Source organism: Ctenopharyngodon idella, chromosome 22 (assembly GCF_019924925.1).
Source record: "Ctenopharyngodon idella isolate HZGC_01 chromosome 22, HZGC01, whole genome shotgun sequence".
In the NCBI taxonomy this organism is placed as follows: Eukaryota; Metazoa; Chordata; class Actinopteri; order Cypriniformes; family Xenocyprididae; genus Ctenopharyngodon; species Ctenopharyngodon idella.
Genome location: NC_067241.1, coordinates 22,073,185 through 22,093,304, shown reverse-complemented (window position 1 = coordinate 22,093,304; position 20,120 = coordinate 22,073,185). Strand labels below are relative to the sequence as shown.

The 20,120-nt window shown below is 36.9% G+C and overlaps 1 protein-coding gene across 1 annotated transcript in view; it reads right to left on the bottom strand.

The window, feature by feature from the left end:
* The window catches only part of prdm5 (PR domain containing 5), a 70,106-nt gene extending 51,776 nt beyond the window's left edge, over window positions 1-18,330 (bottom strand). The window contains exons 1-7 of the mRNA XM_051880696.1: window positions 18,071-18,330; window positions 12,538-12,621; window positions 9,011-9,133; window positions 4,401-4,575; window positions 3,762-3,939; window positions 3,586-3,681; window positions 3,287-3,408 (exon numbers count right to left, since the gene is read on the bottom strand). Of these exons, the coding sequence (XP_051736656.1) occupies window positions 3,287-3,408; window positions 3,586-3,681; window positions 3,762-3,939; window positions 4,401-4,575; window positions 9,011-9,133; window positions 12,538-12,621; window positions 18,071-18,169 (877 nt within the window). The 5' untranslated portion in view covers window positions 18,170-18,330. The remainder of the gene's footprint in view (window positions 1-3,286; window positions 3,409-3,585; window positions 3,682-3,761; window positions 3,940-4,400; window positions 4,576-9,010; window positions 9,134-12,537; window positions 12,622-18,070) is intronic.
* Between the last annotated feature and the right edge of the window lie 1,790 nt (window positions 18,331-20,120).

The following is a 20,120-nucleotide window of genomic DNA, read 5'->3' as shown; positions in this document are numbered from 1 at the left end:
ATACCAGTATCGTTTTACAAAAATCTGCACTTTAAAACCCCGTTTCAAAAGTCTGCATTTTCAGGCCCCCAAAACATCGTGTAAATGAACGGCCAAAATACATCAAATGTTTTCCGTTTTCAGTTGTCGTGTAAATGCCCCCTTGGTGTTTTAGTTATTTTCCACCCTCTCACTGATCCTTTTACTTTTTTTTTTTTTTTTGGTACTGTATCTTTAAAATTTCAATATGTAAATGACCTCTCTTGTGATTGGTTAATTACAGCATACCGGCAAGCTGTTGAAATTTAATAAGTGTTGCTATGTAACTGTGGCCTATCACATGTTAATGAGGTAATGATTGTGATGTCATATCTAATCTTGATCATTTTGTTCACAAGTGTTAAGGCGGGGTCACATTAGCGAAATTAGGTCAAATTTTGTGGGCAAAGAAGGTCCGTTATCAATAGTGTTTCAAACTAAGCAGCATTATATTGTTCAACACAGCGAATTCAGACTTAAATGTCATGCAAAATCTGCATGGGAAACTTCCAGATAGCATGGATTCCTATTAAAATAACTGAATTTCACCAATGGAATTTCAGCGTACAGAGGTAAACACAACCGCAACCTTACATCGTGTCCTAACCAGCTGCGACGGCGATACACGATATCCTATTTTAGAAACGGTTTTTATTTCTGTGACGTCATGGCTGGAATAACAACATGAAAATGATGACAATGATAATCTAAGATACTGATTATGTGCTTTATTTAACGTTAAAAGAATTTGATGTGAGTTTGAATATAATTTTGCGTGACCTTTATAGCCATACTGAAAGGGACAATGATTCACCTCAAACTGTGAACTCAGTGTGAACAAACAAGTATATTCTATGACAAAGATTATTTCAGTCACTCAGTATTTATTTTTACATTTGATTATGTACTTAACCATTTTGTTGTGAGTGCAGTGTGCTTGCGAAGAGACTCCGCCCACACGCTCTTCTGATTGGCTGTGATTTTTGACTGATTTTGTGACATTTTGTGGTGTGAACAGACAAACTGCTAGTTGCTGGAATCTTATCGTATGTTACTTGTGGTTTTGAGAATATTTTAACATCTGGAGTGATTCATCATCTTCGAGTTGGCTTTGATGTGAACATCAGAAATTATTTAAATAAATAACAAATTATTTAAATAAATAACAAATAAAAATCAGGGTTCAAGCGCTTTAAGACCTTTAAGCACATGCATAAAAAGGTATTATGTTTTATTTAGCAAGCCTGTAACTATCTCGATCATCGATGGAAAAGACCATTTACAGCCAATACAGGCAATTTACTATAGGAAATATGTTTTTTAAAGCTTAGTTATCGAGGTTGTTCCAAAAAACTAGGACTAGCTCGCCAAAGTTGGTTTTTGAAATAATCTCCAATATTTAACAAACGATTCGATGGACAGAGGCAGTCCTTAAAAGTAATCAGTGTGCCTCAGAATGAGGCGTTCTACCATGTGGTAATGCATGTGAAAAATGCGAAGGCAACCCCGGAGGCCGATTTCTTTCAAATTTCTCACAGGCCTCTAGGGCTATGAGTCAAACAAGCTCAGCGAGTTTTGTTCCGATCGGCCTCCGTTAACCTTGTCTGATAGCTGCTCAAGCTTCATTGGCTGATGGCGGACATGTTTTTGAGATGCGTCAATGTCCTCATAGACAATCCTGGCACTTCAGACAAAGACACTGCATGCCAATTTTCAGGATGATCAGACTAACGGTGAAGAAGTTATAGCCATTTTCATGTTGTTTTTGCTGTTATAGCGCCACCAAGTGGCCAGTCACTGCGTCCTTTTTTTACGCGACCGCAGAAAGGGCTCTTGTATAGGTGTGCTGAGCTTGGTGAAAAAAATCTCATTCCGTTCACGAGTTCCGTTCATTTTAGTAAAAGTGGCTCCTCCCACTTCAAATGTTTTAGTGGCCCTTAGGGACTGTGAATCGAAATTTCAACTTTTTTTTGATAATTATTGACAATCAGACTCCAGAGACAAAAAAAAAACTAGGACTAGTTCACAAAAGTAGGTTTTTCAAAAAATCCAAAGTACCTAAAAATTTCACCAGGCGATGATGCATCTTGTCCGACTTGAGCCAAGGATACTGTATAAGACACTTGAGCCTACGGTTCAGGAGTTATGAGCCATTTTGTACTTTTGACCGCTGTAGCACCCCCGTCAGGCCGATCAAGGGCGAGCCTTGGTGACGTTATAGACGGTGTGAGTACTACCAGCCCTCAAAGTTTCAAGTCTCTACGACTTACGGTTTGGTCTGCCAGATCACTTTTAGGGGAGAACGCTGATCCTTGGAAGTTTTAACAATTACAATAGAGTTTCAGCACTACACACTCGAACCCCTAATTCATAGCAAACCATTCACGCAAATTATATTTGTAATTTTTTTTTTTTTTTTTTTACTGCAAATGAGAACAAAATAAAATAAAGTGTCTAGAGTAGCTGTACAGTGTAAAAAAATAAATAAATAGAAGGTGGTGTCCGTCAACTAAATATGTGCTGCATGTTGTCGGCATGCAAAGCTTAGAAAAATGTGTTAATTATAATATAGTAATAATAATATAGATATCTAGTTTTGTACCAGCTTGTTTAATTTTTTTTTTTTTTTTTTTTTTTTTGAACTCTGAAAGCTTGACATGGTGACGGCACTATCACATCCCTCAGCGCATTTGAGGAGCCGATTCAAAGCCAATATTTTCAGCCCAGAATAGAAAAGACTAGTGAGAGAGTTTGCATTGTCAATGTTTACGTCTACATAGTACACCAAAACATTAAAAAAATTCTGCTTTCCATGTCAACTTTAAAGGCTCTTATTATACCAAAACACGCACAATCATTTATGTAGCTATAAGCACTTCCACAAGCACTCAGTAAATCGTTCAGCTTTATACAGTTTGGATTCATTTGCAAATGACTGATTCACTTGCATGTGGTCAAACTGTCCAATTATAAATACTGACAATAATATTGAAAACATCCTTTCATCAGGCGATTAGGGGTCTTTGACTAATTTTCTCAGATGTCTGTGCTTCTGGCAGAGAGACAGACGCTCTGAGAGTCTGGTGAAAAGATGAGTGCAGAGAGGGAGGGAGCACTGAACGTTTATCTGACAGACAGAGGGGATGAAGAGCGGATCAGAAACCCAGAGATTAATGAAGATGTTAAACAGCCGCTGATTAGACTCTCATTACTGACGGGTAATTTCACACTCGCCTCAGTCTCTAGTCTGTGTGTGTGTGTGACCAACCTGTGTGGACGTTGGCTTTGTGTTTCTTCAGGGCGTCTTTACTCTTGAATCTCTTCCCACAGCTCTCCGCCTTACAGATGAACCGACCATCTCCTTTACACGCCTCTTTATGCTGCTCAAAACTGTCACACACAAACACAATTTTACTTTAAAATCAACATAAAACAGTCTCCAACCCATATTGCTCCTGTAATGTGATGTATTTCCAAGTGAAACAGGATATAGGGATTGTGAAAAGTGGGCATTGCGCAGTAGAATAGAAACAGGTGACATATAGCTGGTATGGTATGGTACGGTACCTGGACTCTGAACAGAAGCTGCTGTGACACAGGACACACTGATGAACTTTTGAAGGGTCTTCTGATGAAGCTGAGCTCTCTGTACAGTGAAGAACACTACAAATAAACAGGATGTGAGCATTATGAGACACTGATATGCTGTATACTGTGAGTGCGAGTGTGTGTATGGTACTGACTGGCGCTGCAGGGCCTGTTTAACAGGAAACTCTTTCCCGCAGGAGCTACATTTAAACTCTTTGTCCTCGGTCCTTCCTCTCTGATGAAGACTCTGAAGATGCTCCGCTAACACGTCTTCACTGGGGAAGTTGCTCTCACACAGCAGACACGGGTAATCTTCATTCTTAATCACCAGATCTACACACACACACACACACACATCTATCAACTACTGCTCGACTGATATGAGTTTTGCAATGGCATATATGAAACTGCCATATTAATCATAAAACATAATGAGAGCAGTGGATTCAAGGCACAATATTAAGCACATTTTTGTTATATAATAAATAATAAATCTTTTTTTTCTTGCAAATAATATTTCAATGTCTGATTTTTGAAAGTGTAGATTAGAAAAATTCAGGCAGAAACGTGTATCTTTATAATATCTGACTGATGACTGATCATGTTTGTTTAGCCCTATAAAACCTACTTTATCTTTATCGTATTTGATACACAAATTTCTAAGGCCTCTAAATTATCAACATGATCAAAACTTTGCTGAAAAACCTAGAGTAAACACAAGAATAACTTATATTAAATTAATATTATACTAAATGCTATATTAAACCCTTTTTAGAGAGACAGTAAACACACACCTGTTTCTGTGCTGAGGTGTTTGCTCTCTTTACTGGTCTCATCTTCATCTTTGATGTCCTGATCTTCCTTCAGGTCCTCCTCTTCCTCCTCCATGTCACTGTCCAGGTAACCAATCAGAAGCTCTGTATCCGTCTCGATGTCATCAACAGCAAGATAGAAGATATTTTCTCCATCCTGTTAAAAGAAAGAGTGTCAGATACTTCATTCAAGGATGCACGAAACTGGTAACAAAGATTTATATTTAAAAAAAAAAAAAAAAAAAAACTGTTCTTTTGAACTTTCTATTCATTAGTTTGGTGGTTTCTTTGTCCCCATAAAACAATATTGAATATTTCACATAAAATTTTAATAAACTTTCATGGTCTTTCATGCATAGATGTACCCCAATGAACATAAATTCATAATGATTAGACTTAGCACCTAAGAATATGTATTAAAAAAAAAAAACATTTTGAAGCACTTGACAAATTCCCATGTCCCTGATCATATATATTTCCAAATTAGCAATTTTATAGTAATATACATACATATTTACTTTTCTCTTTGACATAAAATACAAATTATTTTGATTGTGATTGGACAATTTATTTTTTTTACTGTGAAAAAACGTTAAATTAGTTTATGTCCCTCAAACTCCAGTCCACCCTTTTACATTGGTGCTAATTGCCCTTTAAAATCTTAAGCATATTCCCTAAATCACATGACATGCTAGATGTGACATAATTTCCTTAGAGGGAAGAAACTCCAAGAACAAAGTATTTGTTATAAACTTTTCTCTCTGTTCCTCGTTTTTAGGTGACTTATCTAATAGCGTAAAACATAACATGTCCACCCTGTTGTGTAAGTTTATACTGGACATGAAAATGTTTGTTTATTTTATAAAACAGATTTTAAATATCTACTAAAATTCTTCTTGTTAATCTTCTGCTAGCATGTTGTTCTTTCTTAGCTAGTAATGGCCTTTATTATCTTGAAACGTCCACCCTGTTACACACTGCATTGTAAATATGTCATGTAACAGGGTAGACAAACGCCACAGAATGTGAAATTTGAAATATTTGTTTAGGATTATTAAGTTATAATAGCCTCAGCTTGACTACGATATTTTTGTGACAGACATTTTCTCCCTCTGACAAGACTAAAAAAAATAATGTAATCTTAAAAAAATTTTTTCAACAAACCTCCTCAGTTCAAAATCTGTAGGAACTGTATGAATGACCAAACAAACATAAACATCAGCTCTTGGTATCAGACAAATTTCTTTATCAGAATCTGTAACATACCTTTTGAATTTTTAAATTGCTGATGATTACTGGATATGGATTTTTTTTTTTTTTTTTTTACTGTGATCTTGAAAAGAAAGACATTCGATTTGTAGACGTCAGTCGTCTTGAAGTTAGATTTAAATGACCCTATTAAATGTGTCCAGTAAGATTAAAAATGCCCTCAGTTATAAATGCAGCTCAAAGGATTCAGCTTTGTGTGGCCCACGTGTGCTCAGAAATTATGACTTTTCCATTACTTTTAACATTTTTGTATTAATTTCCAGGCTTTTGAAATCACCTTATTTTTCCAGGTTTTCCATGACCATAGGAAACCCGTGTTAGTGAACGCCTACACTTTATTAACTTGAGTTAAAGCAGTCAGCAAAGTTTGACAGGTTCATTTTCAATATATAAAAAAACACTACTAGCATCAATTGTGTAAATCAAATGTGTCTTATTACAAATGGAATAAACTGAATTAGACGTTGAAAAGCAAAGATCCAGGTGTCAGCTGACACTGAACAGACAACACAACAGAGAGCTGCTGAGAGGAGTAATCAAACATTCACACGAGGGGAAGCGTAAGATCAACAGAGCTTCCTGATTAAGGTCAAAGGGCAAACACTTGAACCCCTGTTTAATGGCTTTATCAGACCTTCATTTCCTAAAAGGTCATGCAGAAATAAGCACAGTTGCTGTACATTATGTTAAAAATGCAGCCACAGATTTATCCACAGGGAGATGGTGAGAGAGGTGTCATTTGTGATGAAACACAGACTCAGCTCTCTTGATTTGGCTGTAATGGCCATCAGATCATCAACATCTCAAACTTACCAGAGACCACAACTGGTAAAAACTGATTCACAAATCCTGTGATGCTTTTACAAATGATTCTGCATCCATCTATGCAAAAAAAATAAATAAAATAATCATAATTGTCAGTGTAACCATTATCATGCAACCCTAGGAACACGTCTAACTTGTGGAATCATACCGCACTGTTTTTGTTGCAATCAGTTCTACAGTGATCTCTCCAGTGAGCTATTGCACGTTTTAGCGTAAAAGAATCCCATCTTGACATGTTGAGATGAATCGTGAAATCACTGTGCAATCACAGCACTATTCTCATAATTGCATTTGAGGTGCTAAAAGTGCATTAACACTGACTGGAGATTGCCAGGTCATCGCACTATTAGTAGCTCCTCAACTGTCGTATCCAACTCATGTCACCTCAAATGTTTATGCCTACATGTGTATGCCCACATGTCTGTGTGTGCGTGTGTGTGTTATTCATCTAAGGCTCATTGCACTTCTCTTATCTCCGTACTCTTTGGTGTTTTTAGATCTCTGGCACTGAGAACGCACATCAGCACCGCTAGACATAACAAACAACTCACTCCATCTCATTCCCTCTGCTGTCTGCTTGTGTTTCAAAGCCTTATGCAAAGCTGCTGTCACACTCTGTGACTCTGGTCTAAAGCCTAATGAGTGCCCTACGTAGGCAGCATTTTAAGCAATCACAGGTGTGCTCCTTATGCGAAGGCTGTTGCAAAAGGCAGGCGTTCTATAATTTGAAGGCTGCATCGCATGTGTTCTTCACAGAAAAGGCAATCTTAGTGGAAAAATCCATCTAAAATGTCAGAAGTGAGTAACAAATGACAAACTAATAATGAAAAATATAGACAAAAAAATTTCAATCTAATTTTTTTAATCAATGCGAAGAAATCGCATGACCAACTTGAACTCGTTGCAAAATATGCGTGGGGAAATCTTTCGTCTTTACGCAAAATTCACAATCACAAAATCTTCGTGGAGAAATCTTTTGTCCTCACATAAAGTTCACAATCACAAAATCTGTGTGGGGAAATCTTTCGTCCTTACGCAAAATTCACAATTACAAAATCTTCGTGAAGAAATCTTTCATCCTCACGCAAAATTCATAATCACGTAATCTGCGTGGGGAAATCTTTCGTCCTCATGTGAAATTCACAATCACGAAATCTGTGTGAGGAAATCCTTTGTCCTCACGCAAAATTCACAATCACGAAACCTTCGTGGAGAAATCTTTTGTCCTCATGCAAAATTCACAATCATGAAATCTGCGTGGGGAAATCTTTCATCCAAGTGTAAAATTCACAGTCATGAAATCTGCATGGGGAAATCTTTCGTCCTTGCGCAAAATTCACAATCACGCAATCTTTGTGGAGAAATCTTTCATTTTCACGCAAAATTTACAATCACAAAATCTTCGTAGAGAAATCTTTCATCCTCACGCAAAATTCACAATCACGAAATCCGTGCTTCCTGCTTCTCGGCTGGCCAATCAATGTTAAATTTGGCCACGGCACGAGTCACAACCTCCACCAGATCCTCTGCCTTGATGCTGACAATATCCACCTTCTCAGAGCTAGATAAAGTCAACATCGGGCCTTCACTCAAGATGGAAGAAGCCGCTGAGCAGACTTTCGGATCCTAAGTGACAGCACTGGAGCCCACAGCTGAGAGCTGAGAAAGGGACGGGACCGTCCCTTTCAAGGTCCTTTGCAAGCTTCATCCTGACCGCTCTCATCAAAGAGGGCCAGGCAGGAGTGGAGCATTCTCAGCGGTAGCTGATCACAATGAGCACAGTCAGTCCCCTCGAGAGCTGACTGTGCAAGCTCCACTCCCAGGCAGCTCACACATAGATCTAAATTGCTTATTTTCCATTTTATAGAGCTAATGTAGATAAATATAGCCTTATGGGACAAACAGACACCAAATAAGACAGACATTATTCAAAGAGGGCTTGCTAAAGACACAGAAACTAACGCTGTCCTGGGTATCCTTTATAGCTTCCGCAGTACGTCGTCACATGTCACAGGGTGACATAGAGCCAATCAGAATTGGAATAGTTGCACACATGCTTCAGACGCAGTCATGCTGAGGTGTTTCCCATAGCGTAGTCATTGGACGCAACATGGAGCTCCCTCGAAAGGGAACCGTCATCCTCACGCAAAATTCACAATACATGGGGAAATCTTTCGTCCTAACGTGAAATTCACAATCACAAAATCCCAAAACAAAATTCCCAGTGTGGATTCTTATTGAAATTATTATATTTTGCTCACAAAATTCGCCGAACAATGGTAAATGTGACTGCATCTTTAGAGGTGGAGTCCAACTCTACTGAAATCAATTACGAGTCAAGACTTTACACTGACATACTTTGATGCACACACTTTTTGTGTATGTAGAGTGTTCCAAATAAGTCACTCAAATAAAGTTCCTTAGTAGGCAGTACACAGTGTATTTGAGACAGTGTAAAGAGATCTCTGTGGTTATCAGGTTGTGGCATCTTGTCATACCTGAATGGCGGCCAGGTTCTTCTGATCCTGTGAAGGGGCCTGATGAACAAAGCGAAGCCAGTTAGCATGACGAGGGTTACTAGCATCCAGGATATACAGCACGTCACCTTTATTCCCTCGAACCTGCAGAAGCACACATATTCAAAGGTTACACACAGGTTAACTCACAATATTAGATTTTTTAATATATATATTAAGTTGATATTAGATATTAAATTTTTTTTATTTATTTTTTTTATTTTTACTTTTTCTTTTAGTGTGTAATATAGCTGTTCGTACATGCAAACAATCTGCAGTTACAAAGCACAAAGTCCACACCAAAGGGAGTTTCTCTTCAACAGAGAAACACCTGCCTGAAACGGCCCGTTTGTAGTTCTGCCATTATTTCTGTGACATAGCTACACCACCATGTAACACATTTGCATAATGGCCACCTACTGGCTACTTTGGTCCGCCCTCAAAAAACAGCTGGTTTTGTGGAGATTGTGGTTTTTTTTCCGCTACAAAGGCTTCCAATACTGACGGCATATATTATATATATATATAATACTGTTTACAGCAGCTCATTAAGCCTCGGGAGCTGAAAACCTATTATGGTAAAGGGTGCTACATTTCTGACACACATTCTAACCAATCACAATAAACTGGGCCAGCTGACCAATCAGAGCAGACTGTGCTTTTTGGAAAGAATCTGCCATTTATCACCTATTAGCCATAACATAAACAATCAGCCAGAATTTTAGTATTAAATCCCTACTTATCATGCAGGTACAATTACATTCTTTATGTATACAACCAGGTCGACAAGTCTATCCAGTGACAATGTATTTTGACGTACCTACACAGCAATCAAGCACTTTTTTTTTTTACTAACAAATTTACAAAAAGCAGTATTAAATGGAGAGTATCTGTTGCTGCAGTGTACACAAGTTCTTTCAACATCTGTAGCAACAGCCCAGCTGCCATGTGTCCACTGTATCATATTCTCAAACAGGACATGTTTTCTTCATATATGTCTAAAACTCCAGTGGGGTCTTAAATCTGGAACATCGCTCTCTTCCCACAGGCATGCTCTTCACCCAAATCTGATGAATACCTACATTCCACTGTTTTTGGATACAAATTATTATTTTGAGACATTTCTCGGTCTTAACGTAGTTAAACGCCAGCTAATAGCGACTTATTCTGACTAATCTTGAAAGGTAAATTCCCTGAAATTGCCTGCATCATAACACACGAGCAGCATGAAAGAGCGGCACAGTGAAGGATTGCATACTAACATGATATATCATAATAATTATATGCACAAGTGTGTAATTTAAGAGTTAGGCTCACTATACTTTGGGCAGAAAAGTGTCATCAGGGCAGGCAGATCAGTAAATCACAGCTCTAATGTGGCTGAACACGACCTGATCTGCACTATAATTAAAACTTTAATGCAGCTGAAAATAAACTCAAATGTTTCAAGAGCAGATATTTGATGGGATATTAGATACGGCATGCACTGGGAGGCGCGTCTTGTTCCCGTAGTTCTGTCTGGCCTGGGAGAGTCAGTGTGAGTCGAGTTCATGCTGGCATGTCTCGTCCAATTAATGGTTGCCTGGAGATGAGCAGTGATGCGTCTGTCTGAACAAGAGGGGCAACAACTTCTCCAAGACGGTTAAAATTCAGTCAGACCTCAAAGATCTCTGTTTGACAAACATCACTTAGTGATCTGAGTAAATCTCTTACCCAAAGTATTAAACTTTGGTGTGTAATGCATCCCACACTGTTCGTGCTACAGACATCAATACCTCAATTCATGTGACATGATGATGAGAGGAGTTTTTTGTCTGGTGAACACTTGCCATTGCCAGTAAAATGGGTGAAAACATCCCATAGATTTAAAACAAAGGAGAGAATTGAGGATTAATGGATACTGAATGAAAACAAACATAACACATAAAATGGTGTTGAACTTTATTACAAAAATTGAAAAACAGTGCTGAACCATGACAAAGTACTGTATTTTTAAACATAAAAAATAATTCATATATTAATTATATCTTGATCATTCATAGTGCACTGACTAATGTTAAGAGATACAACTTTAAAATGTAAAAATGTATTAGTAAATGTTGAAATTAACAATGAATCTTTTATTAACCTTAGTGTTACAGACGGACTCTTATTGTAAAGTGTTTCCATTTCATATAAATCCAAACAGTCATGCTTAAAGATGGCCATTTTTAAATATCAACACAAACACCATAGCATTGAAATTAGACACATGTAAATTGTGTACTCTCACACTTCATTTCCTTCTATTTTAGAACACTTGATGATTATCTAATCAAAATAACAAAATATGTATTACAGTGACCATAAAAAAGAACTGAAAGCATTCAAACTTTCTGATTTGTTTATATGTTTCTGTCGGTTGCACAACGATACTATTGACACTCGTTAAATTTCTAGAAAAAAAAGTAAAAATACAATGTCGAAAATAAAAACATTAAATTCTGAGAAAAAGTCGAAATAAAATATTGAGAATAAACACGCATTCAATCAGTCACTGCTGATAGAGGACATGACAGAGTTAGATCACTTAGTCAAGCTATATTTTAGGCTTTCTTTCAATAACAATTCTCGATTCCAACTTTGGCCATACTTTTATGTGTATTTGTTCGTTCAAGCTCAAGAACAGCAGGCCTATTTGTGCGCTCTCTGCATGCACACTATGGATGAAGCGCTGTATGCCTCACACCAGACGTTGCACATTCTCAAGTTCAGGGCGGCAGTCCAAAACAGTGAATCTAATCACCATACAGGCAAAAAGTTCACTTCAAGAATGAAAAAAGTGGCATTGATGTGTTTTACTGTAAACGTGCAAACGGAAACAGAAAGGACAATATATATTATATCTAATATATATTATATATCAGACTTAAATTTGCACCACTTCTGATGCGTGTGCAAAGTTTCATGAGTTTTCGAGCATGTTTGGGCCCTCAAAAATGTGATTCATTTTGGAGAAGAAGAATTGTCTGAGCAATTACAATAGGGTTCTCACACCATCAGTGCTCGGGCCCTAATAAAGTACTTTACATGTGCTTTAGTATGTTAGTCAACACATCAAAATAAGTGTATTTCTTTAAAGCACGACAAGTGCACAATCAGTACAATTAAGCACACTTATTAGCTACTACTAGCTACTACCTAGCAAACCATACATCAGCACATTTAAAACCACTCAGGACACCTTAGCAACTGAATATCACCCTCTTAACAACAACTCCCAGCAGCCTAGCATGGTCGCGGTGAGTTTTGTGCAACCACTCACATTCTCTTCAGAAGAACATCAATGTTACACAGTCATAAAACAGCCAAGACATAAACTAGCATCTAGCATTTTAAAGAAGTTTTATCAGATATGAGTTGCCTTTGAAGTGCTCCCAAGTGACACAAAAACAAAAAGCTTTGTGGCGACACATAGCAAATGCATTGTGGGTAAAGCAATGGAATCATTGTTGAGTCTAGTCACCCACCTCCCACATCAGTCGTGGATCCATGCTTTCATCCAAGTCACTCAGCATCCGCTTTTCACCTGCAAACGGCCCAAATTTCTCGCCCTGTGAAAGAAGAGCAAGAGTGTGTGAGAGTGTGTTGTAGGATTGGGCTTTGATGTCACATCCAGCAGTCTGTGTGGGATCTGAACATGATCAACTCAGAGCGTCACACATTTAGGCTGTGTTCACACTTGTACTTCGGTTCTCTATTGGTCCGGACAAAAAAGAAAACGATACATTTAGCCCTGTTTCACTTAGAATTCACAGTGTCACTTCGACCAATGAACCTAAAGATACAAATCAGCTTTTATGACATATATTTTGAGACTGAATTGAACCAAGAAGAAAATGCAACATTGTAACAAATCAAGTTTCCTGTTTCGGAACAAAGCAAACAAGTCTCAAATGCCCTGTTTCCACCTGGTACTGAGATGCGTTTTGGTCGATCGAATCAGAAGTATACGAGGGAGACACATTCCCGTTTACACCTCGTATTTTAATCCGTCTCTTTCGCCCACTTTCAACCACTTCTGTCATGATTTCTTCGAGGGGAGGGTCTATGGGTGGGTAAATGTATGGGGATTTTTTTCCAGATCTTTCGATCTAAAGGATGAAATAAGCTCACAAAATTTACATATGAATGAGACCGGAGATGACAGAAAAACATACGGAGAGCATCAGCTTTAGTTTTACACCCCATTTACACCTGTATTTAGTGTCATCAACTTGTGATCCGATCGACCAAAACACATTTTGTCTAACAAGTTTACACAGTTCTTCCTCTCCTATAGCAGCGAATGAAGGAAAAATTCCATTCATTCGTTGCTATAGGAAAGGAAGAATTGTCTAAACTTGTTAAATCATCAAAATCAACAACATGTATGTTAGACCCTATACCGACTAAGCTATTAAAAGAGATGCTTCCAGAGGTCATAGATCCTCTTCTTAATATCGTTAATTCATCTTTATTACTAAGATACGTACCGAAAACTTTTAAGCTGGCTATTATTAAACCTCTTATTAAAAAACCACAACTTGATCATAGAGAGTCAATTACAGGCCGATCTCGAATCTTTTCTGTCAAAAATACTAGAAAAGGCAGTATCGTCACAACTACGTTCCTTCTTGGAAAGAAATGGTATCTGTGCAGATTTCCAGTCAGGATTTAGACCGTACCATAGTACTGAGACTGCTCTCATTAGAGTTACAAATGATTTGCTCTTATCATCAGATCGTGGTTGTATCTATTAGTGTTACTAGATCTCAGTGCTGCTTTTGACAATATCGATCATAATATTCTTCTGAATAGACCCGATAATTATGTTGGCATTAGTGGAATTGCATTGTCATGGTTCAAATCATACTTATCTGACTGTTATCAGTTCATAGTAGTAAACGAAGAGATGTCATATCGATCACAAGTTCAATATGGAGTACCGCAAGGCTCAGTACTAGGAGAGTTGCTTTTCACTCTGTACATGCTACCCTTGGGAGATATCATTAGGAAGCATGGCGTTAATTTTCACTGTTACGCTGATGATACTCAGCTCTATATTTCTTCGCGCCCTGACGAAACTTACCAATTAATAAAATTAACAGAATGCATAGCTGATATAAAAAAATTGGATGACTAGTAATTTCCTACTACTAAATTCAGAAAAAACAGAGATTCTAATTATTGGACCAAAAACTTCTGCACATAATAACCTAGAATCCTGTCTAACACTTGATGGCTGCTCTGTTAAGTCTTCGTTGTCAGTTAGGAACCTGGATGTGCTCATTGATACCAATCTTTCATTTGAAAGCCACATTTCTAGCATCTGTAAAACCGCATTCTTCCATCTTAAAAATATATCTAAAATACGACATATGCACTCAATGAAAAACGCGGAACAGTTAGTTCATGCGTTCATGACCTCAAGGTTAGATTACTGTAACGCTCTACTGGGTGGTTGCCCTGCTCGTCTGATAAACAAACTACAGCTGGTCCAAAACGCAGCAGCTAGAGTTCTTACTAGAACCAGGAAGTATGCCCGGTTCTGTCAACACTGCATTGGCTCCCTATTAAACATTGTACAGATTTAAAAATCTTGCTAATTACTTACAAAGCACTAAATGGTTTAGCTCCCCAGTACCTGAGTGAGCTCTTAATGCATTATAGTCCTTCATGTCTATTGCGATCTCAGAATTTAGGTGAGTTGATAATACCTAGAATATCAAAATCAAACACAGGTGGTAGATCCTTTTCCTTTTTAGCACCTAAACTTTGGAACAGTCTTCCTAGCATTGTTCAGGAAGCTGACACACTCCGTCAGTTTAAATCTAGACTAAAAACATCTCTTTAACCTGGCATACACATAACACACTATCTACTTCTATAATTTAAATCATGTAAATTGTTAGGCTGCATAAATTAGGTCAGCCGGAACCGGAAACACTTCCCATAACACCTGATGTACTCGCTACATCATAAGAAGAATGGCGTCTACACTAATATTAGTCTCTCTATGTTTATCCCGAGGTTTGCCGTAGTCTGTCAGAGCCAGGCCATATCCAGATGAGATGAAGGACCTGCGCCTAGACACGACGAAAACGCATCTCTGAAGTGTCAACTAACTATCCCCTGCAAAGGCCTCCTTCCCTTTCCTTTCCCTATGTATAGATAAAACATTATCAAAATGATTCCAGTCCGCATAGATCCACGGACACACCAAATTTTTCTGTATTATGCGGACCAGACAAGTAGTTTGGCAATATCACTTTGTAAAAAAGACCAAGCATCTGAGCACATACACATTCAAATGTGCAAACCTATAGATTAAACACGTAAATGAACGGCAAGAATGCATTAAAGGTATTCGGTTTTCAGTGGGAAAGGTGTCATTTAAGCGGCCCCTAAGTTAATAATTAACAATTTTTACAACGGAAGTGATTCAATCAAAACCTACTTTAGCTCGATAATAATATTTTCTTAGAGCTGCTGTAAAGCCAAAACAATCTCTGTCAATTAATTTTCCTATTATCACTGTGAAGCTGCTTTGAAACAATCTGTATTGTGAAAAGCGCTATATATATGAAGATGACTTGAGTTGACATCTTAATACCAGGTGGAAACAGGGTGTAAAAAGATGCATCTCAGAATACAGTTTCAGAACATGCAATATGAATACAAAAATGGTCTGAAGTCTTGAGATGGCATTTCCTAAAGCTTGTGTAGATGTTTTCAATGCTTTTGGTGATTTGACCCAATTAAAATCTGGCAAATCGAAAAATCAAAACAATCAAAGAAAATGGAACAGGAGATACATGGTTGAAACTCATGAAGAAATGTACAGGTTATATTTCATGTTTCGTACATAGCCTTGTGAAAAAGAAGTGTGCTTCAGTGTAGTGAATGTCCACTTGTAGTGTACCTCATATCTTAAAAGTTATATGTTTAAAGAAAAAACTGTACTTGCAGATAATATAAAATTAAAGAGAGCATACTTTCATGACTGTTTCTTAAGACTTTTTGCACTTTGTAATAATATCAAATAAAACGTTTTACTTGAAAGTACATTTTAAATCATTGTTTTAATAATCTTTTGTCATATTTTAATGAAGTGCTCTTATTTTGATGTGTTGACTAACATACTAAAGTACATGTGAAGTACATGATTATAATTTTGCATGTACTGTGTAAAAAAAAAATGTAAAAAATATTTATTTTATATATTTTTTATTTTTTTTTAAATCATGAAACTTCACATTTTCATGTCACTACCGAAACAGTGTATGTTTTAGTCCATTGGCTGAGACTGATTTTAACCACACTTCTACATTTTTGATCAGGAAATATTCCTGTGTCCCTCCCTCTCATAGCCTCTCTTTCATTGTAGATAGGTACCATTATTTTGAGTTAAATGTGTTCAAAAGTCTGAAAATCTGTGTGTAACTTTAAGGAACATCACTACCAAATACCTTTTTTTCTGCAATTAAGCAAACTTTTTTGGGTGTTATTCCATAAAATTTGGATTTTATGTGTGTACAAATGTTCAGAACAGTGCTAGCTAACCATGTGCTGATTAGCATCTTTGAGCTAGGCTCTAAAGTGTCTAAAATTGTCACTACCAAAACAGTCACGGCCAAAACATGTGGTGAAGTTTAGGTAGTGAGAAAAGGAAACACATAATCATTTATTTGGGGGAAATAAACAAAAATTAATTACAAAGAGACTTCACATTAGTATTTTAATTTGGTTTAGTAGTGTTTTAGTATGAGTTAATGTTTTGTAGTGTGATGTGGTCACTACCAACACATTACTGTCACTACCGAAATGTGAAGTCACGACCTATACATGGGATGTTTTGTCAAAAATAAAGTATATTGAATTATCAACTAAGATGTTATTGTAGTGTTTAATTCAATGTATATTCAAACTAATGAATCCTTCACTTTGAAATCAGTATGACAAACTTTATGCCTTTGACAAAGAAAGATTGGATTCAAAATACAACAAATCTCATAAATTACACTTGAAATATTGTTAAAATTGTAATTGTTATCAATTTACCTGTGAAAACGTTTTTTAAAAAATTGCAAAAAAATATATTTACAAGGTCAACGTAACCGTTCTTATTAAATTATTTATTATTGTGTTTCGGTAGTGACAAATTTGGGGAGAGGAAAAATATTCCAAAACTTTCTGAAAATACAATATGAAAATTAACTGCACAATTACTAGAAATGTGTACCTTGGATATTATACAATTTGCATACAAAATTTGTGGAAAAATACATTTTTTTTCAAGACGTTTCCAACTCCAACTTTGAACCAATTCTGTAGAATGGCCCATATATACATATATCTATATATATATATATATATATATATATATATATATATATATATATATATATATATATACATATGGGCCATATCATTCATTCAAAGTTTAGTGTATTTTCTTTGGTTGGTGTGAAATATGATCTTGCAGGTTTTGCGATGTTCACACATTTCATCTTTTAGCTGCAGAGGGTAAAAGAGGGTAAAAGTCTTGTAAACAGATATAGACCCCTTACAGACAATTACCACAGTAAACACAGTCACAGCCAAATACCATAGTAACTATATTTATTGCTTTTGCTGGAAAGTCATAATAACTTAATATCAAATCTCTTTCTAACAGTGTAAAAACTATTTCTGGTATTAGTTTCATTTACTTTAAATGGTAGAGGAGGCTAATATCACGTAACCGTGACTGTACTGTATTAACAACAATAACTATAGTAAATTTATGGCGGAAACGGTGGCTGGCATGGTGATTTTTTGGCGGAAACGATGGTTACCATGGTGATTGTTTGTAAGGGACGTGGCAGCACACGTAAGCACATATACACAGAGGAATGCAGCTAAAACCAGGCGTTTATACTTCATACACTATGAGCAAAGTGAAGATATTGATAAAAGAAGCATTTTTCCAGAAGTTACCACTTTATCTCTCATGCTGAGGTTTGTTTTATACACACGAACCTTCTTGACTGCTCTGGAAGTGTACAGCCCCATCCCGTCCTGAACTTTAGAGGACTTCAGCACGAATCTGTCCGGCACGTACATGCCCAACATTCTCATTACTTCAGAAAGACGCCTTTCTTCGGAACAAGACAGAGGAAACGCGCTCGGACACACGGTTAGGGGCTGGTTTGATGTTCTCAGCTCGCCGTGTTTGTAAATCTCAGTCCAGTCTGATCTTCCATGTTACTGTCCGTACAGGAGAGGGGCACTGCGTTCCGATTGGCTCCTGGCCGTACAGGGAATGCGATTCTGCGCTCTGATTGGTGGAAAGTTTATGAACGTTCACGTTAGTATCAGTAACAGAGAGAGTTTATGCGATCTGATTAGTGAGATGTTTGTCACCCCGAGCTACATATTTTACTTTCCCGGGGAAATTAAATATTTCATACTAAATAAAATAAATAAAACTAAAATCACGAATAATAATACTACAAATAATGATAATATCAACAACAATAATGGTGGTGTTAATAATAATAACAATGATAATACATGATGTGCAATAGTACATTTTGAAGTAATTGTTTGTGTTAGTTTATGTTTGTGGGGGACAACCAGTCCCTGTGACAAGGAGGGCTATTAAGTACCTCAGAATTTAAGCAATGTTCCAGATTTAAACATATAACAGCATTAAATTAAATAAAGGGGTCATGAACTGCGTTGTTTTATTGTTTTATGTTTCCTGGGTTGCACTTAATGTTAGTATGGTTTTTACATCCAAAATCATTATAATTTAGAAATAAATTTTTTTTTCCTACCCTGATTTTAGCCCTCTGATTTGAACGCTCTGTTTTAAGGGGCGTGTCTGCTGTGAGACTTCAGTGTAAACGCCCACTGCTGTGATTGGCTAACATCTTTCTATTTGAAATAGTTAACTATTACAGCTTTCAAGGTTAACTAATCGTGAAAAGTGCTGATTATAGCATTACATTTAGATCTTATATTTAGATCGTGGCATGAAAGGTTGCAGTGATGAACACTGTAGCCGATCAGACATGTTGTTGAGCGCATGAAATCTCACAGTGATCTCGTCATTGCAACTCAATTTCTGCAAATTAATGAATGCTTTCATCATAACTAACAATGAAAATGCAATAAAACTAAGATATTCGTTGAATAAAACAGGAGTTTTGTCGCGAGTCCAGAAAAACTCACGCTGTTTGATTGACAGCTCCAGTGATTGTAAAGAGAGCATTCTTTGATCACTTTCTATATATAATTTAATCACCGTTTAAATAACAGATTATTTTCATGCTGCTAAGAGAAACAACATGAAATTGAGTGTTTAGTCACTGGTTTTATTTACTGACACATAGACAAAGAACATCTGACTGTACATGAATCATTACATATCGGATCAGGCATTAGAATTAACACAATTACTTACATGTTGTTGCATTACTGTCAAATCCATATCGTAAAAGTCTGTTTCAAAGCCTGCGCCGAAATGCAATTGATTTACCAAAGAATCCACAGTGAAACGTACCAAATACAAATAAATAAAGCTCAACTGAGACATTCACATTGTTGAAAATAAATAACCATATTCCTAGCATTAGGATCCTTTGAAAGGTAATTTTATTTTTAGTCCTGTATCTCTCTTCTCTCCTCCTCATCTCACTAACACACCAGTGGGTGGGGCTAACGTTGTAATGATGAAGTAGGCGTTGATTTCTTCTGCGGAGGCGGCATTTCACCTACCTATGTCATACATTCCAGGATCAGTCGTTCGCTGGGCCTGGTGTCAATAAAAGCTTTTATTGGACTAACAAGCAAGTTTTTAGTTCTGAAACTTACAGGATATTCTTCTAGCACAGCGACCTCTTATATATCAAAAGCTCAAGGAAAAGTTGATTTCTCAATTCATGACCCCTTTAACATTACCATTTTACTGACATGTTATATTTACATCTGACATCCAAACAGAGCTAATGCACCTCAGTATGAACATCAGCCTCTGCTCTGACTGTGTGGTCTCTGTTTCATGTACACATTGTGTTTTCTTTAA